At 46.5% G+C, this 24,183-nt stretch overlaps 1 protein-coding gene and 1 long non-coding RNA gene across 2 annotated transcripts; both read right to left on the bottom strand.

The window, feature by feature from the left end:
- Positions 1–1,782: 1,782 nt before the first annotated feature.
- On the bottom strand, positions 1,783–2,144 carry LOC142586085 (uncharacterized). Its single transcript, XM_075697345.1, has 2 exons — positions 2,079–2,144; positions 1,783–1,848 (listed from the first exon to the last, which is right to left on the bottom strand). The coding sequence occupies exons 1-2, from the start codon at positions 2,142–2,144 to the stop codon at positions 1,783–1,785; spliced, it is 132 nt and encodes a 43-aa protein (XP_075553460.1).
- Positions 2,145–13,099: 10,955 nt separating this feature from the next.
- LOC142584118 (uncharacterized) lies at positions 13,100–17,675 on the bottom strand. The gene is made up of 3 exons (XR_012828704.1): positions 17,573–17,675; positions 15,900–16,044; positions 13,100–13,209 (listed from the first exon to the last, which is right to left on the bottom strand). It is a non-coding gene; the product is annotated as an uncharacterized LOC142584118 (long non-coding RNA).
- Between the last annotated feature and the right edge of the window lie 6,508 nt (positions 17,676–24,183).

Here is a 24,183-nt window from a genome sequence, read left to right as displayed (position 1 = left end):
CACGCTGCCGTTATATAATAGATCGCACTGAAGTAACAACTGAAGAAGCACTTACAGTTGAGCAAAGGAGAGCCCTTTGTTCACACTATAAGCGTGGCTACGCTTTGAAGTTTTTACTAGGCGCTTTGCCAAATGGTGTAGTCACGTTCGTCTCCGAAACCTACGGTGGTCGCACATCAGACACTCGCATACCACTTGAATCTGAATTCCTTGATATGATTGAGCCTGGCGACATAGCAATTGCAGATAAGGGTTTTCCGGCCATTAGAGCGCCCGGTGCATGCCAGAAAGGCATTGTTGTTTTGCCTCCTTTTTCAAAAGGCAATGTGCAGTTTACGCATGAGGAACTGCAGGAAACGTGCAACGTCGCCCAAGTGCGCATACACGTGGAAAGGGTGATTCAACGTGTGAAGATGTTTAACATCCTCAACGCAAGAGTAACCATTGAGCAGATTCCTCACATGAGCGATATTATGCGGATGTGTTGTATTCTGGCCAACCTACAGCCACTAATCTTTGGTGCCCAAAAGGCTGACACTGTAGAGGAGTGTTGAGATTCTAGGCCGCTTTTAGTTTGGTAGAAACGGACTCAATCAAGTGTTCAACAGAACATTTCCAGGACCTTGCAGTGGGACTGGGAACCATTTTTATTCAGTGCAAGTGTACACAACGCATGAATGCATTGCAATAAAACTCTGCAATAAAACATGTTGTCACTGTCTACCCAGCCTTTTTAATTATGCCCAGGCTGCAAGAACCCCTGTTCACAGAAAAAAGGCACAACATTCGGTGGACAGCGTATTAGACTTGAACATTTTGTTTTGACAAGTCTGTGAGCCGTTTTAGAATATACTTGAAATATTATCCTTGAAGCTTTGGGATGTACTCGGAGAGGAATTTTTCATCTCTCTCAACGATTAAACTCTCAGTCTGTTTATTTGAGTACACAGAAAAAGCACTTCTTCAATATTTAAAACACACAATATAACCATCACCTGTGTGACATACGCGTGAGGTTTCCTTAGTAACCTATTCATTGACGTAGTGGATGTACTTTACGTAGCTCACTTCCTCATCAGCATCGATAAGCTTTGAGTCTTTTAGAGAAAAGGGGCATTTGATTTCAACCGCACGAGTAGTGTTGTTGGTTGAAATGATGCCACCAGGTCTGCAGCACAGCCAGTGTTGTTCTGAGTGTATAACTAAACCAATCTGCAAAAGAAACATGAAAGTAAGTAAGAAACATATTAGCCTTCTTGAATACAGGGAATTGATACCTCATGAATTGGAAGTTGTTTCCCTGACCGGCAGTGCAGACAGCATGTCGCACCTTTTAACTCTGAGGGACAATGTATTGATGACTTCCATCGTGCCATTCATGGCGCGCCCGTTTTCCACAATGGCTCTCAGGAGCCCAGAAGTACGCGACTGGATACTTCTTCAACGGCACCGGTATTCTTTGAGTATATCGCCCTCTATGCCCTGCAGCACGTCTGTGAAGCCGTACCTAAAGTCCGGAAATTGGCCGTGAACTTCATACGCGGACAGTGCCTTAAGCACTGGTACAGGCAAGGGGTGACCTGGGCGGACGATTGCAATTATGTTATGGGATGGACCTTGACATAAAGCATTTTTGTTCTTACCTGGGAAAAGTTCTTTAGTCTGTTATTTAGTTTCCAAGGTTGGAGGCGACGAAGGTTTCAGCCACACGCATTGTAGGTCTGTGCAGGACGTGTGCACGGAGTTGTTCACGAACAGAGCCAGCGCCGCTGCGTGCATGCATCAAGCTCGGCATCCCGCCTTGCACGTGCAACTGGCTCCAGCCATCCCTCTTGGCTTCGCAAACAACTTCACGAGCATCGCACACCTCTCATCAACATGCAACGAACAATATAATGCTGTCTCATGAGTTGTCCTTACCGTCAGTCGCACGTCGTAATCACACTCTTCATTTGCGCGATGCATTTTCTGAATATGTCAGAGGATCCTGCTGCGCACGAAATTTCCTCTCCCTTGTCGTAAACCTGTTTCCCGGCGTAGAGGTTGCTGCCATGCGAAATGCTACACCTCTAAAAATATTCGTCGATGTTTTCAATTCGACGAAATCCGCAAAACAAAACACGCTGCTCGTTGCGAGCTGCCATGTCGCAGGGCAGCAACAGCAGCCGGCCAGTGGCGCGAACGACGGGAAAACTCTCGGCATGGCCTAGAGGTGGCGCTAGTTGTTCCAAAATGGTGGTGCCTCCTTACCAGCGCACGAGGCATATAGAGACCTCCCTGATAAGAAGCAATACGGGGTAGGATTCCTAATTCATAAGGAGACAGCGGGCAACGTTGACGAATTCTTCAGCAATAATGACAGCGTAGCATTAGTAGTAATCGAACTCAATAAGAGGTATATATTAAAGGTAGTACAAGCCTACGCTCCAACATCCAGTCACAACGATGAGGAAGTAGATCAGTTTTATGAAGATGTTTAATTAGCGATGAGAATAGTGCAAACTCGGTATACAGTAGTAATGGGTGACTTTAATGCAAAAGGGCAAAAAGCAGGCGGGTGAACAGGCAATTGGCAACTACGGCGTCGATTATAGAAAGGCTAGAGGAGAGATGCTGGTAGAATTCGCAGAAAGGAATAAGCTGAGAATAATGAACACCTTTTTCAGGAAACGTAGCAACAGAAACTCGACCTGGAAAATTCCTCATGGTGAGACAAGAAATCAAATTGATTTCACACTTTCTGCCGATCGCAGCATAGCGCAGGATGTAGAAGTGACAGGTAGGGTAAAGTGCAGTGATCATCGGTTAGCGAGGGCTAGGATTCACCTATATTCGAATAAAGAAAGAGTAAAATTGGTCAATAAGAAACAGGTCAACTTAGAGGCAGTAAGGGTAAAAGCAGACGAATTTAGGCTGGTACTTGCAAACAACTATGCAGCCTTAGAGCAGAGACATGATGATAATGGCATGGAGGTAATGAACGAAACCGTGAGGAGGCTGGCTTTAAAGGCAGAAATTTAAGTGGGCCTCAAGGCACCAAGGCAACCAGTAGGCAAGCTCTCCCAAATAACAAATGACCTAATGAAGAAACGACAAAATATAAAAGCGTCGAACTCAAGAATTAGGATAGAATTCGCGGAACTGTCAAAACTGATCAACAAGGTAAAAATAAGTGATATAGAAATTGCAACGTGAGAAAGACTAAAGAGGCCGTAAAAAATCGACGCAGCCTGAACTCAGCGAGATAGAAACTTGGCATAGGACAAACCAGGATGTATGAACTGAACGACAAGCAGGTTAATATTGTCACAGTCGGTAATGTGTGAAGAAGAGGACTATGATGGTGGTCTGAGAGACGACGAGGAAGAGGGTAGTTTCTTTATCGCTGCTCTACGCTTGTTGGCCCAGCCATTAAAAGCCATCTGTAAATACTGACGCTAGTGGCTACGGCATCGGCGCAGTTTTGGCTCAACGCCAATGTGGGCACGACCACGTCATCGCCTACGCCAGCCGCCTCCTCTCTCCCACAGAGCGCAATTACTCGATTACTGAGCGCGAGTGTCTCGCCCTCATTTGGGCGGTGGGCAAGTTCAGACCCTATATATATGGTCGGCCATATACAGTTACAACCGACCATCACGCCCTTTGTTGGCTTTCCTCCCTCAAGGATCCCACCGGACGCCTCAGTCGCTGGTGCCTACGGCTACAGGAATACACATATACTGTGATCTACAAGTCGGGTCGTCCACATCAGCACGCCGACTGCCTGTCTCGTCATCCCGTCGATGTACCGAACGGCTTAGTGGATGTCGCACCGATCTGCGTTCTTTCGCTCTCTGCCTTGCAAGACATTGGCGCTGAACGACGACGCGATGTGTCGTTACGCCCCATTATCGAACGCCTCCTCTCTGATCCGTCTGACCCATCCCTTCACATGTTCGTACTACAAAATGGCATCCTGTATCGCCGCAACATGCACCCCGACGGGCCCGAGCTCCTAACCATCATTCCGTCTCATCTGCGGCAGACTGTACTGCAGCAACTGCACGACTTTCCCACCGCTGGACACCATGGCGTTACGCGGACCTATGACCGAATTCGGCGACGGTTTTTCTGGCCCCGTCTCAACCGCTCCGTTCGGCGCTATGTTGCCGCGTGTGAGTCGTGTCAACGCCGGAAAAGACCAGCTGTGCCTCCAGCCGGACTGCTGCAGCCTTTGGATATACCGGCCGACCCTTTTTTTCGCGTTGGCGTTGATCTTCTCGGACCATTCCCTATATCGAATGACGGAAATAGGTGGATTGCCGTCGCTACGGACTATACAACTCGCTATGCAATTACTAGAGCCCTACCGACCGGCTGCGCTACAGACGTCGCTGATTTCTTGCTTCACGACGTTATCTTGCACCACGGTGCACCTCGTCAACTTCTCAACGATCGCGGCAGATACTTTCTTTCCAAAGTCATAGACGACCTACTTCGATCATGTGCTACTAAACACAAACTTACTACCGCTTACCATCCTCAAACTAACGGTCTTACCGAACGCCTGAACCGCACATTAACTGACATGCTAGCAATGTATGTTTCCTCGGATCATCGCGACTGGGACATTGCTCTACCATTTGTCACGTTCGCCTACAACTCCTCGCGCCACGACACCGCAGGCTATTCTATCTTCTATCTCCTCTTCGGCCGTGAGCCAACTTTGCATTTCGAGACACTCCTCTCGACCACGCTCGACTCGCCGACAGAGTACACTCGTGATGTCATAACCACAGCGACCCAAGCACGCCAGATTGCCCGCATTCGCCTTTCTGTTTCACAGACATGCCAGAAGTGCCGTTACCACCAGCGCCATCACGACGTGCCTTTCGAACCAGGTGCTCTTGTACTAGTCTGGTATCCAACTCGGCGTGTTGGTCTTCCGGAGAAATTCCTCACGCGATACTATGGCCCTTACCGCATCCTTCGCCAGGTGACCCCTGTCACATATGAAGTGTCTCCGCTAGATGCCACGGTGCCTTCACCTCTCTCTGAGATCATCCGCGTCAGCCGTCTCAAACCTTACCTTTCTCGGACAGAGGAGCCGCACCAATAAGGTGCTTTTTCCGATGGGGGTGATGTCACAGTCGGTAATGTGTGAAGAAGAGGACTATGATGATGGTCTGAGAGACGACGAGGAAGAGGGTAGTTTCTTTATCGCTGCTCTACGCTTGTAGGCCCAGCCATTAAAAGCCATCTGTAAATAGACGCACGCTTCTTCCTTATCGTAACATCATCAACAGCAATCTCAAAGGTATAATAAAAGCAGCGGAACAATTATATACAGACCTGTACAGTACCCAGACGACTCGGTGGTACTCCATTCAAAACAATAATTAACAGGATAGAGAAACTCCTCGAATAACTAGAGGTGAGGTCAGAAGAGCCTTGCAAGACATGAAAGGGGGAAAGCGGCAGGAGAAGATGGAGTAATCGATTTAATCAAAGATAGAGGAGACGGCTAGAAAAACTGGCCGCTCTCTATAGAAAGCGTCTACCCAGGTACCACACAATATCTTCAAAACGTCGTATTAATGTATTCAACACCTCTTACAGAATTTTTACCAAACTCAACGCATTAAGAACGTCGCAAGCAGAATAGCTTAAAAACGAGGGGTGAATACGTTTCGAAAACGTTTTCGTAAGTCTGGCCGTATCTGTTCAGTTAGCTTGCTAGGTTTTCGACGGCACCGTTTTTGGAGGGAGAATTCTCCATTTATCAAGCGACACTCGTGTCAAGTGCTGGTGTATTCGCCCTGCATTAGCATGAGTTCGGCTAGAAAAAAGAAGCATTTAGTGGTGTTGACGTCACGTCAGAAGAGACGAACGATTGCGAACGAAGTTGAAGAAATGGTGCGCGAGTGCAGTAGCATTGAAGCCGCTTTTTGTGACGCGACGACGGCTACACATCGGCTTCGGAGGAGCGCTGCAAATAAGTGGACCATGTGGGTGTTAGTGCTGATTCTGACAACGCATCCTCCACTTCAATAGCTTTGGTTTTTTCACAAACTTGAATTCTTTCTGGCGATTGCTTTTAGCGCCCTGCAGTAATTTTTAATGACCACTAGGGCAAATGTCAAGCAATCGATATGTCACTCTCATCGTTTTGCTAATGAATTCATACCGCGCACTACGATAGAATGGAACAACTTGCCCTCGCACATAGGCACTGAAGGATACGCAGCAAAATTCAAAGTGCTGACGCACACTGAACGCAGTGCCTGACCTAATTGTTTTGTTAAATTTTTACGCGTTCTTTTTCACAGTATCATACACAATGAGAGGTATTTTACCGTTGACATGTTAATCCTTCCCCTGTTCTATTTTGTAAGCATTCTCATGTGGTGTATTTACGAGACTTTTTCCTATATTACGCATGAATAAAGGGATCGAGTTAAATGAAGAGTGAACTTCACTTACGATGGCACCCAAGGAATGCATCGGTACATCCGTTACTATTGGAACGGTGCTCTGCAGAAATTGTTGCGGTGAATTCTACTGTGAGCACAATGTCTACAAAAACAATGCAGAAACCACCGTCAAAGACAGTACGAGCGAATAGTCCGAACGAGCGAGCGAATGAAAGAACGAGAGAGAGCGGGCGAAATATTGTTGGCCAGGGCGCAAAAAGAACGAACGAACGTATACCTTCCACATTAAGCGTATTTACGACCGACCACTCACCTCTGAACAAGCATAAAGACAGCCAGAGACAGTAAGCTATTCGCTTTAATATTCATGAGACTCAACGGTGTGGTATCGGCACACTTGGCGCATAGCTTGGTGTCATCGCGCATGGTCAGACGCGCCGATCATCTAACCACAATGATGTGGCACTGACGGCGTTCGAAATGAAAGGCCTGCAAAATGCAGCAGAACTGTCGATTACAAAGTGGTGTGCTCCCAAGCTGTTCATCAATGGAACACTGCCTGGACTCTGTGCCAAATATTTTTGGATGTGAAAGTGAGGGTGAACTGGTGAAGCATTGTCTCGGGGTTATATGTGTGAAATGTTTTTATCATTCAGAGTGTTTTTTACTTCGAAGCTGCTAGCCCCAACTTGGCCAGCATTTTTTGTGTCCGTTTCCGTTACCGAAAATGTGGGCCGATCGCGACGGCAGCGCCAGACCTGGGGCCATGGCTTGTACCCCCGTAAGGCAGAGGCTTCAGCAATGTGAGGCGCACAATACATACATTCTTTGGAAGCACGGATGCAACATATAGAACAGAGTACCTTTCAATAAAGAACAAGCACAAAACAGGCATCCGAGCGGCATAATCGATAAGGTGCGCCTCGTAACAATGCGAAGGACGTAGTGCTCCCCGCATACGTTTCTCGATAGCGATGACTGCTGCGCAAGCTACCGCGGCGATGGCAGCTTGCTACGTGGGAAATGACGTCCCTAGCCTTGCGTATATGGAATAACCAGACTAGCACCTCATTTCAGTGTTCCTGCGGTACCGTTACGGGCGGCGGCATGCTGTCAAAATTACCATCACTCTAAAGCAGTAAACAAGTGCATAGCCCTACAGCAGTTGCAGTGGTGGTATGAAGCAGCTTCACTGGACATCCACTTTCGCAAGGCTGAAATGGCAAGCCAATTTCTTTTTCTTACTACAGAACTGATGTCTTTAAACCACTTGTTTCGTCTCGGATAAACGAAATAAAAACGTTATGTATCTCTTTTGTGCTACCTAGGTACCGACTCCAAGGGGCCAAGAAAACTCGAAGAATGCAAACATTATACTAATCCACAAAAAGGGAGACGTCAAAGAACTTAAAAATTATAGGCCCATTAGCTTAGTCCCAGTATTATATCAAATATTTACCAAAACCGTTTCTAATAGAATAAGGGTCAGACTGGACTTTAGTCAACCAAGGGAAGAGGCTGGATTCAGGAAGGGGTACTCTACAATGGATCACATCCATGTCATTAATCAGATTAGCGAGGAATCCGCAGAGTAGAAAGTCTCTCTATATGTATTTCATAGATTACGAAAAAGCATTTGATTCAGGTGACATACCAGCAGTCACTGAGGCATTGCGTAATCATTGAGTGCAGAGCGCTAACGTAAATACCTTGGAAAATATCTGCAGATTCCACAGCCACCGTAATTCTACAGAAGAACAGTAGTAAGGAACTTATAAACAAAGGGGTCAGACAAACAGACAAAGTCTCTCCAATGCTATTCACTGCGTGCTTAGAAGTAGTATTCAATTTATTAATGTATGACGAGTTAGAACTAACGATCGACAGCGAATACCTCAGCAGCACTGCAGACGAGTTACAAAAAATGACTGAGGACCTTAACTGGGAGAGTGTAAGAATGGGGTTGAAGATTAATATGCAGAAGACAAAGATAATGATGAACAACCGGACAAGGGAACAAGAGCTCCGGATCGCAAGTCAGCTTCTAGAGTGTGTGAAGGAGTATGTTTACCTAGGTCAACTAATCACAGGGAACCCTGATCATGAGAAGGAAATTCACAGAAGAATAAAAATGGGTTGGATCGCATATGGCAGACATCATAAGCTCCTGACTGGAAAGTTACCGTTATCACTAAAAAGGGTTCGCAGCGTGCGCTGCGAACGGGCGAACCTAATCGGCTCCACGTCGGCGTGTCTCTCACCGGACCAAAGGGAGATTCGCCCGTCGACGTCGTTGTCTTTCTGCGCCGCTTAGCGCAGCAGTTTTGTTAGTTGGCGCCATCGCAAGCGAAGCAGTAGTCGGTATTTAAGCGCTGCTGACGCATTTTGAAGCTGCCCTGCGTAGCGATACGGCGTCACATGCTAATGCGATGCGAAAGACAAAGCATGTGCGGAAACTGCGTCGTCTCCTCAGCATAAGGCCTGCACCACCGACATCAAGCTTCCCGGCGCTGAGACTATAACCGAAGCATTCACCGTTGGCGCTTGTTACGTTCATAATGCAGTAATTCGCTTCACCGCTCCTTGTTAGCGGCGACATCTCTTTCAAGATGGAGGATATTTTACGCGCTCGCACGACGTCACATCCGTTACAAGAAGTTCATCACGGACGCCGGCATTAAACACTTTCGTGTTAAAAATTCAAGCGGCACCTAATTATCCCTATGTGGGTGACTGTACAAGCACTGCGACCAAGTCAGCAGAAGTTTGGTGGCACCACTGGCTGTTTCACGTGACTCGAGCGACCACATCAAAAGAAGCGCGGTGACGTCACGTGAGCAACGGTGTTTGTCCCAATGTTCATAGAACACAAGGTTGTGGATTCGACTCCGACCAAAGTCGTGGGTTAAACTGTCTTAATTAACCCTACCCTAATTATTCGTACTTTAATTAATTGCGCCTTAGCACCAAACGTCGTCGGTTCGACTCCCACCAAACGCCGTGGGTTCGAGTGCCTTAAGTCTATCTCAGTTCACTTTGTCTTAATTAACTTTACTTTTATTAACACCAAACATGGTGAGTTAGACTACCACCAAAGGTCGAGGGTTCGTAGCCTTGGCGCCAAAGGTTGTAGGTTCGGCTCCCACTAAAGGTGCAGGGTTCGTAATCGTTTAGGACCAGCGTGTGGTCACACCGATAGCGCCGAATTTTCCGACTCGTGAGCGATATAGCGCTTTCACACTAAAAGCACCTATACTCCCACCGCAGAGCGCTATGCTTCCGACAAGCCGCAGCCGACGAAACTGTGGCGCGCTCTTTATCATTTTGTTCACGGGCAACAAGATACATCTTTGTTGGCACTGGTTACGACTTCTCCATACTAAGTCAAGACCTCGCCATTCGCCTCAAGAAAGTAAAGACACAGTGCACAGGGTCCTATATAAGGACTGATGTTGGCCAGTTACTAATACGTGCCGGATGATGTACAACGAGAGTCAGCATAGGAGTTTGATCATTCGTCGCCACTTTCGGGATCACGGCTGCGTGCTGTTAAGGCTTGATTATCGCAATCGGCTTTTTGAGAGAATGTGGTGCTGTCATCAACGTTCCAGACCGTTGGGTTATATTTTACTATAGCCATGATCTAGTTCATTGCCTTTAACCACCCTACAATTCATTAAACCTGAGCCAGGAGGACGTTGTCATCCCGCCTAGGTCAATCCCGGCCACGGGGGCCGCATTTCGATGGAGGCGAAATGCGAAAACACCCGTGTACTTAGATTTAGGTGCACGTTAATGAACCCGAGGTGGTCGAAATTTCCGGAGTCCTCCACTACTGCGTGCCTCATAATCAGAAAGTGGTTTTGTCACGTAAAACCCCATAAAAAATCCCGCCTAGGTCATGCACTTTTGCTTCTCTGGCATGCAACGCGTAAAGACAACGGCGGGAGCTGTAGTATCCATCCCCTTCGTCGGACTAGCAGTTATTACAAGACGAAGCCGGCTCTACGCTCGAATAAATCAACAACCTCTTTTAAAACGTTAGCATTCTTAGGGTACTCCGCATACTTTCCGGTGTCTGTCTGTCTGTCTGTCTGTCTGTCTGTCTGTCTGTCTGTCTGTCTGTCTGTCTGTCTGTATATGTTTGCATCCATGAGCGCTTGTATGTACAGCTTTCCACTCTACCTGACTCACTGGGTAGTCAGTGGCCGAATGGGTAACGCATTGGGCTGCTGTGCTTAGTAACAGGGTTCAAAAATATCCATTAGAACAAGCCCGGTGCACTGAGTACGTGGTAATGTGTACATACCTACAGCTCTTCAAGGAACCTCGCTGAAGGCGAGGGACTGGGTAGGTACCGCTACCCGAAGAAAGTCTTTGACGTCGATTTGGAGTACCAGGTATGTTCCCCTCCGTCGATACTGGTCCCCATGAAATTATTTGGTGCGAACTGGGATCACTGGGTATGTACCAGTAGGTGTATGCCACTAATCAATGAACGTCTTTGACGCCAGCTTGCGTAGCTAGGTATATGCCACTGAGAATATACCTATCTACAATGGCGAAAAAGTTCCTTAAATGTCTCCTGTGCTGAGTGTAATTTTCACTAATAAGTCAAGTCACAAGGATTAGTTAAGGACAGGAACCCGACGCATTAGCAGGCTGCACCACAAGTGCACTCGGTATGTGCCGCGTTTCAATGAACGCGTTTCACGCCAATGCTTTAGAGAACTGCGCCATGAATGCACTGGATATGCATTGCTGTTCAATGAACCTCTCGCGATTTTTGTTCAAGATTATGTGCCAGTGGTAACGCGGCTTAGCGCACGAACAATTCTGAGCGCTCGCAGGCACTCGCGCGCCACACTTCTCGCGGAAGACCTTCGAGGGATTTTCGCCACTATGTAGCACATCGTATCTAGAAAAAATGACCAACCCATCGCCTACAGGAAAAGGGGCGTAAGTGAAGCTTGTCCTGCGTGCACACCTCACCTTCGTGACGGTTAAGTAACCCACAGGTAACGGTGCCGGATTGCTTTGGCCTCCCGCTTCCTCAGGTCGGGCATCTTCTCGTCGCTGTCCAATTGCCTGGGCTCGGGCAGCTGTGACGGCTAGATGGGTGCGCCAACGGCGAGCTGTTTCATGGGCGAGTTCTCTACACCGCTTGTCTAATGCTTCCCGTTCTTCGGGGGAACGCTCAACGCATGGCCGTCACATCCGTTTTCTGAGACTGACTGTTGGGAAACGAAGCCGGGGCAGCGCGTGCGATACCGTTTCGTGCGTTTCCCTCACCGGCGGAAGCGAAATGGCTCTTACTGGTAGCGCGTGCGGCGTGAGCGGTCCCTACGCAGCTGGAATCCCTGCTAATGACTCACGCTCAGGCGCAGCAGTCAACTCATCAAACCGCCCTTTCCCGCGTGACCAGGGAAACGCCACTTGTGAGCCAATACGAGCTTCGCTTGAAAAAAAAACCCCCGCAGGGGCGTCTGCGTAAGCAGGCGTTTGGTGTGTCGCGACACCACGTACCTATATATATTTATAGCCATATTTATAGCCGATGATGACTGTGAGAGCTTATTCCAGCTTGGACACCAGGTTCTGCTTAAGCTTATCGAATGGAAAACTAGTAACGGGTTAGTAATTGACGCTTCCTAAACGCGTGCACTTGTATTTCGGGCAAAAAGGAAGCACTTTGTGCAACGTAGTCTACCCCTACTAAGCGGAAGGGCTATCAAAGTGTTTTGGCGAACCTATGTCATGGGACACTCATACCGATTATGCAGCTAACAAGGCAGCTTGTGCATTAGGACTTTTCTACCGTCACAGTGACTTGTTTGCAACGAAGACTAGACTTTTAGTTCATCCCCTACTAGAAAATCCTATTTGTTTTCAAACGGGTTTCATCAAATAGGGTTATGGAACGGGACCCCGTTTGATCCTGTTCAGTCCTGACCTGTTTAAATCCTGTTTAAACCTGACCCGTTTAAATCCTGTTTAATGCTGACCCGTTTAAATCCTGTTTAATCCTGACCCGTTTAATCTCCTGTCCTATCTAACCCAGACCTGTTTGCCCCTGTTCAGACCTATATTTTGCTACATTCACACCAGGTCCTTTCAGAATGAATTGATGTTGCTTAATTTAATTTACTCTTTAAACCTATTTTGTACACTTGTGTATTTGCGATAGCATTGAAGAGAAGTAGATCTGCATTATGTTTGCAACAAGAATGCCACTTTCACATGTAGGTTTGCCTGGTACATTGCTTGATACGAAGATGAACACAATTTTCGGCATCAATTGCTTAGCACTACCAACACTGATGTGATACATCATGAACAAGTTTTGTATGACCCACGAGTACATTCTCTATGTAGGACCTACAAGAAAATGCACCCTGAAGAAGACTGTACCTCATTTTCATATTTACAAGTATGCAAATGTAATTCTTGCAAGTTTAGTATATGTTCGATTACTTGTACTCGTCTTAATGCAGTGCTTTTTGCTGTAATGGCTTGTTCACAAATCCACAGTAAAGCGTAATTTTGGGGTGAAAAATGTCAGGCAAAGCATTGGCATGTACTTGTAAGTGAAAAAGACAAATATACTTTACGTAGGTAATTCTGTACACCCACTTGAGCTTTCATTAAGCCTGAAGTCCTCCGGCTTAAGTAAAAGCATGTCATAAATGTCCCAAGCACTGTTTATTGGACCTTCTAACGGTATTTCGATGCATCCAGTCTGCCGAGAGAAGACCGCTGGAGTGGGTTGCTTGGGTGAGAGCGAGCAGGGCACCTGAAAAAGTAAAGCCAATAATTTATCTTGACTCATGCAACAGGTTGGCACATAGGCAAATTTGCCTATGTTCCCACAGATGACAAAGGTTCAGCATTCCGGTCATAGGAGACAATGAATAAATCTTATTGAAAAATATGTGGTTTCATGCAATGCCTATGTTTCAAGGGAACATGGATTACTGTGGGAGAATAAGCTGTCATAATTAGCAGGCGATTGAAGCAAGAGTTATGGGAAAAAGGTGGACACATAGTTTGATTAACAATAATTACTAGTATTGAAGCAACAGAATACAAACATGAAATACCTTTAAAAACAACACCGACAGGTTGAGATTTTAAATTATTCAGAAACTAAACCCTTCTGCCAGCAAAATACCGTAGTGTACTGGCTTTGACATTGAGCTGCTCAGGCAGAGGGCATGGGATTGAATCCCGGCCACAATGGCAGCATTTAGATGGCAGCTAGGGAAATGCCAAAACCCCTATGTAAGGTCTATTGGGTACACGTTAAAGGAGACTAGGGATCCCGCCAACTTAAAGTTATAAAAACCGGGGTAAATTTCGAGATAAGCAAACTCACAAAAGTAGAAGGCCCTGGCCATGCGAAGACCATATAAAGCCTTTTAAGGCAGGTGCCAGAAGCCGCAAAATTTCTTGCAAAAGCGAAATATAGCAGAAGCGGTATTTTTCCGTAGATCACTTTTGCAAGGTATCTTACAATTTGACACCCGACATGTTGGGCATCTACGGGCAACAGCAATTCTTGCACAGATCATAGCAAACACTGTTGCACCTAGGTATACATAGACACATAGGTATAGGTACAGTCGCCGACTGATTTTCCGGACTCCAAAAATTCGGACATGATTACTCGGTCTGCTTCACGGCACCGCCATTCTCCCCATGGACCATAATGTATAACAACTTACGAAAGTTCGGACGCCTTGCAACCTCTCGTCTGATTTTTCGGACACTCTTTGAGCCAACTTGATCGAGAGCACCATGCACCGACTCTGACCGTTGCATGGTTCTACTTGCTGAACGCCATTTTTGTTTTGAACGGAGCCTCCTTGCTGCCCCACGAAGTGGCGCTACTGCAAATCCCTGCTCATCATCATCGTTTCTGCCTGGTTTGTAGCTACAGCAGTTCCGGTCTCAGCTTAGTATGCCATGTCAAGACAATCCAGCAGCTGATTTGTTTGTTTCTTCGTGCACGACGCTGCGAGTAGGCCAGGTTTTTTGTTTGTGCAAGTGATGTTGGCGTGACGATGTTTGACGAAGCAAGATGGGTCAATTCATTTCACTAGCGTGGGGCCTCAAGATAATGCGGCAAGCCAAGAAATTACTGACAGCACGAGTGCAAGCATGCCAACAGGAAATCAGTGGCTGAATAATGCACCTTCTACCAAGTGGTAGACAGTGCATTTTCGCAAAGCCCTAACTACAGCAGATCATTGTTCAGGAGTTCCCGAATGCACAACTCTATGCCATTCTCACGCCGACTCTAGGGAAGCACCTCTGCACAGTTGCAAGAAAAAAAGCTAGATGCCCCAAGAGTAATGAGCCCACTCAAGCCATGAAAGTTTTGTTTACCTTGTCTTCCTACAGATGCTCAAAACCTAGGACTGCTGTTTTGCACAAGGGAACAAACGTCAAGATTGGTGCCTCGCCCAACACAAGTGGTCTGCGCCGTAGAAGGTGCCATCAGTCAGCCCACAGATGAGGCCCACACCAGTGCTGTCAGTGTGCTGTACAAATTGCAGAAGCACAGCCTACAAGCTTGTCTGCCTTAGTGTGATGGCACCAATGAACGAAAACCAACGAATCAAGTTTGTTTCGTGCCGAGAACAGTTGCCTCATGCTGGATTTTCCTACAATTCTTTCTAAGCACAGATAATGCTTAGCTTGTTGTGTAGGCATGTAAATAATGAAAAGGCCTGCATCACTATCTCTAAAAAATCATGTAACAAAGCACGTACAGTACACAGGTGCAGTGTCTATCACATACCATTTTATGCAGTAGAGGCTACATCGGATAAACCGGCCAATGTATAAATGACTGGCAGCGTGACCGAGCAAACTTGATGCGTGGGTCAGTTAGCAGTGGTAGTGCACTGCTCTCGGCGCACAAGCACCTATGTTTGAAAGCTGCTTGATCGTGACAAAATATATAGACAAAAGCGCTGGAGAGATATCTGAGGCTTTTCTTATATGTATGACGAGGAACCTAGCACTAGCTCCCCATGCAGAGAATTACTAGACAGTGAGACTGCTTCTTATCATTGTAAAACAAGTGTCACGCTCACCATGTGATGTGTCCTTTTCGTTTCTGTGCGAACAGCATGTATTCAGATCTATTCTCCCCCTTTCACCTTTTGCACAATATCACTGTGCGAGCAATAATATTGAACTGTTAGTAGCACTCTGTCGTGTTGCCTCCTGTCTTTCCTTGTGAATTGTGTGCTAAATAAGGCTTTTTTTGGTGAAAGAGTGCTAGTTTAACGCATAAACTAGCGCCATGGCACTTTGCAATAAAGGACTGTTATAATTCTCTAAAAATATGTCCATGCAGAACAGTGTCAAAAGAACACCTTAAAGAAAGAACCTGAGTGTATCTATCATAAAGACCAATCCTTGTCTTTTTTCCTTAACATAATTTTCAATACCGATATTGAAGTACAAGCTCACCATATTATATCACCTTGTCAATGAAGCAAGGCACAATGGTGCCCAGCTGTCGCGGGACCAACTTGGATGTGGAGATCAGCGCAGATCAGCAACATAGCATGGTCTGCTTACGCTTCTTCTCCAGGTCCAGCCATACCTATAGCAGCTATAAAACAAGTGAGCTTAGAATCACAATGGAAACAATATAAAAAGTGACACTGAACAAAGCAACTTTGTTTAGGCGTAAATAGGATCGAAATGCTGACATTATGCCCATAAGTAACTTCACTTTGAGCAACAAAGCATCCAACTTAAGAAAGATTATATGTATGAGCTATCTATGTGAGAAAGATTAATCGAACGCCCTCTATTTGCCATACCCCTCCCCTAATGCATGGATGTCTCCCTGACTGAGTGAGCTGGGCTAATCCCAGGTATAGTGTAATTAAAGGTTGTCACTTGGTGGGCCAATCCCAATACCATTGCATGACTTGTACAATAATTTTAATGTGTATTGTAATGCTGGCCATCCTGCAGGCACTGCAACATTATAGCACCCATAAGGCTAATGGTATTACCTGATAAGGTTAACTAATAAGTGTCCCCAGAAGCATAACTCGGCATGTATACTCGGAGGCCATTATTATAAGAGAAACAATAGCAGAGGTGAAGTTTTATCCTGTGCCATATGCAAAATGGCCGAGCACGCCCAGATTTTGGTTACATTCTCACTTGTGACCACTGCAACAGGCTGACTGACATGCGTAACCAGCAGTTTGTAGGACCACATTTTCATAACCTGCAATTTTTTTTACATCTGAAGAGATCAGCCTCAAGCTCCCATGATGCGCTGCACTGGAGAAGCATTATAAACTGGCAACATTTAAATGCTTTGCTGCATGGTTTGTTGCATGCTTTAGGAATTTACTTATTTATTATACACATAGCTCATAGGCTCCAGTTGGAGTATTGCATGAGGTGGCAAGAAAACAAATTCTGAACAAGGAGAACATTCAACAAAACAAGTCAGACCAAAGAAGAAAAAATAACATATTCTCATAATGGGACTATGTATCTGGCAGCTAGATTATAAAAAAGACAATTAGGAATGTTTTACTACTGTGCGGCTTTCCTTTTGAGGAACACATGCGGGTTTCCTTTGTAGCAAATGCTACGAGCGGGTGGATGTCTGATTTTCCCTTTATTAATTACTTCTCTCCACCTCGTGTGTTTGCGCAGAACTATTACGTCACACACACATTATCAGCCATTATTTAACTTGTTGTCGTGCAGCACAAAAAGCAGCAGCGAACTTGAAACCAGTAACTGACAACATTGTTTTTTTAGATTACAGAGCTTTACGCTGCTTCAGGAATTTATCTGACCAAACTTCCCAAAAGCAAGTGCCCCTCTGATGTTCTCGTTAGAGATATTGCATCGCTAATAATAAAGCAGTACAAGTACCATTACAATTAATTTTTACATGCATTTTAATAATGTCATGCCCTCAATCTCTCAACAGCTTTAAAACATCTTAACCAACACAACCTCATTGTCTTTCTAAAGTGACATTCAAAAAATTGTAAAATGAGCCCACATTTGTAAACCCACGAAAAATTCAGGAGAGTTTCTAAACATGGGTGATACCAACAAAATCTGCACCTCGTGTGTGGCAGCAACTGCTTTGCACACACCTTGTCACAGCATGCACATCAGGTACTTTGCCGTGCTGTTGAGGCTGCAGAAGTGCCGCAGGAGCATATGTGGAGGTGCCTCTGGTTCACAAAATCTTGCCATGCCTAAACATAATAAATGCTTAATTTAATGTAATCCCTGCTGAAATTGCAAACTTGTGATATAAAAAGATCACGTAATATTTTGAAAAAAATTTCATACAACCAGTTACATGAAGCTGCAACTGGTTGTGCAAATATCTGATTGTAACATCACAGGCGGTTAAATAACACGTAAATCGAACTGTAGCAAACGTGAATCTACTATGAAAAGGTTCACACAAACGTACAGCTGTATAACGTGAAATGTGAATTCTACTATCAAAAAATTCTTTAGGACATGAAAAGCGTTCCAAAACCTAATTTGTTTATGCGGCGCAACAAAGCACTGCTCCCAAAGGACGATGCCCTCAAAATTACAACAGACCACCTCTTTTTCTCGAGAGACAATACAGAAAAGAGAAAGATTTTTCGATTAAAAAGAAACATTGCTTATGTAAATTCGGCTTCTCTGCCAGATCAGAACCCTTTACAAGCACACGAAAACTCACAGGACACTAATACACGTCATCTGACGACACTCTATAAACAGAAGAATTTCCATACAAGCTAAAAATCTGGCCATGCGTCGACGAAGAAATCGGGTGCTATCTCGCGCAGCTGTTAGCTGTGAAGACAACACATCGACGTGTACTTCTAGAAATGCCTATACCATTTCTCAATGAAAAATTATGTACACAAACAGTAACTTTCTTTGCTTGAATTTTTGTGCCCATTTAGATCAAAGAACCATCCGCGCTAGCGTGCTTCATGGGTGAAAGTAAATAAACCACAGATAGAGCTGTTGGTAACATGAATACGTTTTAGGGCAATTTCCATGAAACTTTTTGCTACATGTGCACTGCGACATGAAGAACAACCATGTGAAAAGCACATTTATAATTCTTGCTGCTTTACAAATCCGGATTCGGTTGTTGTACGGATCTTGCGATACGTACAAGAACGCACACTTCACGAATCATAGACAGGAAGAAGCGCGCAAGCGCCGGACTTACCTTTCTAGGCGTACTCGGAAAACGCTCCTTTTAGCGTCACAGGTGCCGCGGCATCGACTGCACCAACGGTCCTTCCGGCGCACACACTGTTGAATTGCGGATCAACTACAGGACGTAAGAGCACAATTTTCACCAAATTCTTCCGTACAGTGTGATACTATGCGAGAGTGCCAGAGGAGGAGATCCTTTTCGTGAGCCCGAAACAAAGAAAGCGCGAAGGGTCATATCTTCGACATCGGCGCACCACACGAAGGATACTGCGGGCTACATTACGCGGTCCCAGGGGTTTTGTGATTCTCAATGCATACAAAATGCACCACAATTTCTCTCGGCACAGCGTACACACGATTAAACAACTGCATCGGACGGCGTGAATGCAGCGCGCACTCACATGTAGCGACAACTGAAGACGGCAAAATAATATCACCTGTAACTTTACCGGCGCTACCTGTGCTGCCATCTGTAGGCCGCCACCGAAAGCGACCGTGCTTTCGCTGATCTCATGGATGGTGACGGCGTTGTATTTCGATGTTATGCGTGTCGTACAGCGTCTTGTACGACGTGTTTCAGCAATGTTGCTTTTAATAGAGAGGACAGCAATCTGCGTATACGCCGTATAGACGTCTCACCCACTTGAAAAACACAACAAGAAATTTTCAGTCTGTCGTATTTTGGGACGTTGTGGCTGTCGTTCTGTTCTCTGTAGTGATTGAAAAAGAAAGCTTGATTGAATCCGTGAAATATGACGAACATGGGGCCTAAGCGAGTCGGTGCTGATGTAAGTCGTGATCGGATGGTCTTGAGCCATTATAATGGTTCCTGCTGTTGAGGCGCTCCGCGGAAGGCTTAGGCAAACACGTAGTGCTTGTGCTTGCACGCTCTGAAGTTGTCGAAGATTTGACTTCCTTGTTTTAGCAAGCACAGGAGAACTATAGCGTAGAAATGCGATAAAACGTGCTCGATATAACTGTAGCATGGAGCCCACTGACGATCCCCATGTTTTGCCGGCGATGAACTTGAAGATGTGAACAATAAATGTGAGCCTCTTGTTCAAGTGGGCAACCTGAGGGCTACAAGAGAGGTCCCGGTCAACAATGACACCCAAAAACCGATGATTTTTTCTTGTAGCAGATAGGCTGGCCATTGATGTATACTGATAACCAGACATCGCTTTTCGCGTAAAAGCGACTAACGCACATTTTTCTGTTGAGATGGTAAGGCCTTGTGTCCGAAGATAGACAGATGCCTGTGTTGCTGCTTGCTGTAGCCTTGCGCGAACCTGCAGGCGAGTGACCGCTGATGTCCAGATGCAGATGTCGTCGGCGTATATTGAAACACTCACTGTTTCCGGTAGGAATTCAGCCAGCCCAAGAAGCGCGAGGTTGAAAAGAACAGGGCTTAGAACACCACCTTGGGGAACGCCTCGGCATGTGTAGTGGTCGGTAGTCGGACCATCTTCCGTACGCACGAACAAGGACCTTTGTGTCAAGTAGTTTCTGATCCATCGATATACTCGCCCTCCTAGTTCAACTGTCAGAAGTACGTCTAGAATGGTTTGATGGGAAAGATTGTCGTAAGCGCCTTTCACGTCAAGAACGAGTGCGACTGATAATCGCTTCCGAGATTTTTGTTGTTCTACAGATGATACCAGATCGATGACAGCCTCGTCGAAATCCCGCCATTGAGTCAGGGTAAATTTTGTTGTGTTCAAGGTACCATTCGAGACGCATGAGGATCATACGTTCCATGAGTTTCCCGACGCAGCTGGCAAGTGCTATCGGCCGATACGATGCCAGTTCGAGCGGTGACATTCCTGTTTTTAGTAGCGGTACCAGGCGGCTTCGTTTCCATTCCTGTGGGACGACACCATCTCGCCATTAGCTGTTAAAAAGGCTGAGAAGTTCTCTTCGTGCTTCTTGACCTAGGTGGCGCAAAGCACTATATGTTATCCCATCGGGCCCTGGTGAAGATGAACACCTACAGAGCGCCATAGCAGCTTCTAACTCTTCCATAGAGAATGGAGCGTCCATACTTGTATCTCGTGGACCGGGGATGTCACCTGAAGTCATGTCAAAGACTAAAACTGTGCCACCGGCGACTTTCGCACAAAATTCTTCCGCAACTTCTACCTCACGGCGGTTTTCATAGAGAGCAAGGGCGGTGAAAGGGCGTCGTTGCTGGGGGCTTGAGCTAAGGCCCCGTAGGGTACGCCACACACGGGATAATGGCTTGCGGGGGCCCAGTGACTCGCAAAAGCATTTCCATCTTTGATCCGCTAGCTTATCCATTCGCCGCTTTATCTTCTTTTGCATGCGCCGAGCTTCTCTGAGGTCAAGAATTGACTTCGTGCGCCTGTACCTCCTTTCAGCTCGGCGACGAAGTGCATGAAGCCTTTCCAACTCAATGTCATTCTCTGTACGCTTTGATGAATGTGTGAAGCAACGCGTGCAATCTTGCATTGCGTCAGCAATTATTTCTTCTAATTTGCGTGCGATACGTTTCTTGCATGTGTCTTCTACACGAGCTTGAAAGACTCACCAGTCGATTTGGCGAGATACAACCGGTAATGCGGCGTCTAGTCCATCGATTCTCACATAGGTCGGAATGTGATCACTTCCATGGGTTTCAATATCGGTTAACCACTGCACGCTCGAAGTCAGGCAACGTGACACAAAAGTCAAGTCAACGCAGCTGCTGTACGGTGTTCCTCGCAGAAATGTCGGGCTTCCGTCGTTTAGAAGACATAGGTTGTGGCCTGATGCAAATGATATTAGTGACCTGCCCCTCGAATTTATCCTGGAGCTTCCCCATATATGGTGGGGAGCGTTGAAATCCCCTGTTATTATCCAAGGACCGGGAGTAGCAGTCATAATATCTTCTAGTCTTTTGCTATCAAACTGACTGGTTGGGGATAGGTAGACGCCAATAAGAGTAAAAGACAGCCTCTTCTTTTTTACAGTAACACAGACGTATTGGTTACCGTCGTGTGGCGCTACGGGTTGGGAAAATACGTAAGGTCTTTGCGGATGTAAACCAAAACCTTACTACTACGGACACACGTGGTTGAAACAAAAGGTTCATATCCTGATAGTCTTACGGAGGCTGATAAGTTCCGTTCACAGATAACCAGTATAGGAAAGTGGTTGTCAAACACGAACTGCCGCAACTCCGAAATACGTGACCTTAGGCCTCTCGCATTCCATTGGAATATGGAGGCACTCCTGACATCATCCCGGAACGATCGCTGTTGTTGTCGATGAGCCATGGTTCTGCTGTAGAAGCCCTCAAGCACTGGACTTCTGAAGGCTCTCAAGAACCGGATTGATGGCATCCAGCACTTGCAACGCACTTCGAGCTGTTGGTGTCTGTAGCTTGTCAAGAAGAACACGAATAGCACTCATCCGAGAGCTTATCATGACAACAACTTGTTGATCCTGGTCTGACAATTTATCAGGAACCGATGAGGTATCCCTTACTGTAGAGCTCTGATTTCGCTCAGTAGGGGCATGCAGCCGCGGGAGTGCAGGCCAAGCGTCAGCAGCCGTGCTGTTCGATGCACCTGTGTCCTTTGAGCTGACTGCGTTTGGCCGGGGCGGAAGAGCGGGTGGTAATGTACACGGCTGGCGTTCTGCAGAGGCTTTGGAGGTTCTTGATCGACGTCGGCGACGTGATTGTCGTCGCTTAATAGATGCTGCTGCTTCTCGGTGAGACGAGTGGTCTCTAACCATTTTTTTCAATATTGCCATTTCCTTTCGTATCAAAGGGCATTCCTTCGAGGATGCATCGTGAGGGCCGCTACAGTTTGTGCACTTCAGCACATTGGCCTCGCACATGTTAGTGGTGTGGGGCCCAGTGCAGCGAGAACAGACGGTAGTGTTCTTGCACACATTACTCACATGTCCAAACTTCATGCATTTCCAACACTGCAGCGGTTTTGGTATAAACGGGCGAACTGCGTGTCGAAAGTGGCCCACTTTTACATGCGATGGGAGGGATTCGCCCTTAAATATGATCTTAACACACCGTGACGTGCCGAGGCGAAACGCGTTTGTGATGATGGTGTTTTCGGTAGCCGGCTTGATTAAGATCGACAGATCGGAGTCGACAATGGTCTCGTCAACATCGTAAATTACGCCAGTACTGACTTGTTTGCCCAGAGGAATATGAGGGCGGACTTTCATCCCGTCAAGTTCCGTGACATTGTGCAAAGAATCCAACGCAGTTGCCTGTTCTACGTCAATCGCTAGGACGTTCTTACGGGTGTTCACTCTGATGTCTTTGATTTCATTCGGAACTAGCGCCTCTAGATGTGAAGACACGGCTTGCCTGTTGAGGCGTCTCAGGTTGTCAGTGGCGAGAACTGGCGCGAACAAGATGGTGAGCTCCTCGGTATTGCGCGTAAATCTCAAGGTGGACTCACTCGAATTCGATGATGCGCTGAGAAATCTTCGCTTTGCTTTACGACTCCGCACCAGCTCGAAGGTGTCGTCACAAGAATCTTCACCGCTGACATAGTACTGCATCGTGTCGTCGCTGTCAGTGTCGCTCTCGGTGCCGTTGCGCTTCCTGGAGGCAGCCGTCGCGGGCACTGCCGAGTCCGGCGGACGCGCGTGACACTCCATCTCCTTCGCAGTTAAGGAGGAAACAGCAGTTCAAGGCAGAGTCCAAGAAATTCACAAAATGAGTAGAGCTGGAAGACTCGGCGTTCTGGGCCAAAGCCACCGTGCAATCAACCACAACAAAATTGCAAGGGTTGATGAGCTGATGAGAAAAGAACGAAGCACAAGCATCGATGAACCGGCCGTGCGTGTGAACATTAGTCACGGCTCCGTTCACGCCATAATTCATGAACATCTCGGTTATCGGCTCTTGTGTGCCCAATGGATGCCCAAGATTTTGAACCACCGCCAGAAGACGGAGAAGTTCGGCGCTACCTTGACTCATCTGATCCGGTATCACAATGAGGGTGACGGCTTGTCTGCCATTATGATCGGGAACGAGCCATGGTGCCACTACTAGGAGCCTGAAACACGACGGCAAAGCTTACAGTGGAAACATTCGAATTCACCACCCCCAAGAAAGCAAAGGCCGTCATTTCCGCCGCAAAGGTGCTGTTCACTTTTTTTTCCATCGTCAGGGGCCATTACTGCTAGAATTTGCTAAATCTTGAGAGACTACGAATTCTTTCCGATATTGTGAAACGCGGGATCGGCTACGTGTCTCAATCAAGAACAAACGACTTGGAAAATTGGCGAATGTCGTGAACTTGTTCCACGACAATGCCCGTACCCACGTCGCTGATGTGGTTAATATAAAACTGGCGAAGTTCAAGTGGGAAACGCTGCAATATCCGCCATACAGCTCAGATCTGTCGCCTTGCCACTTCCACATTTTGGGGCAACTGAAAAAAAAAGAACAGGTCAAGGCAACCAGATTCTTGTCGGACGATGACGTGAAAGAGTCAGTTGCAGACTTTCTGGAGCAGCAACCCAAGGAGGTTTACGAGACGGGAATCAC

Source organism: Dermacentor variabilis, chromosome 6, assembly GCF_050947875.1.
Source record: "Dermacentor variabilis isolate Ectoservices chromosome 6, ASM5094787v1, whole genome shotgun sequence".
NCBI classification, from domain to species: Eukaryota; Metazoa; Arthropoda; class Arachnida; order Ixodida; family Ixodidae; genus Dermacentor; species Dermacentor variabilis.
Note: the sequence above shows the minus strand (reverse complement) of the source record. Positions and strands in the feature narration are given on the sequence as shown.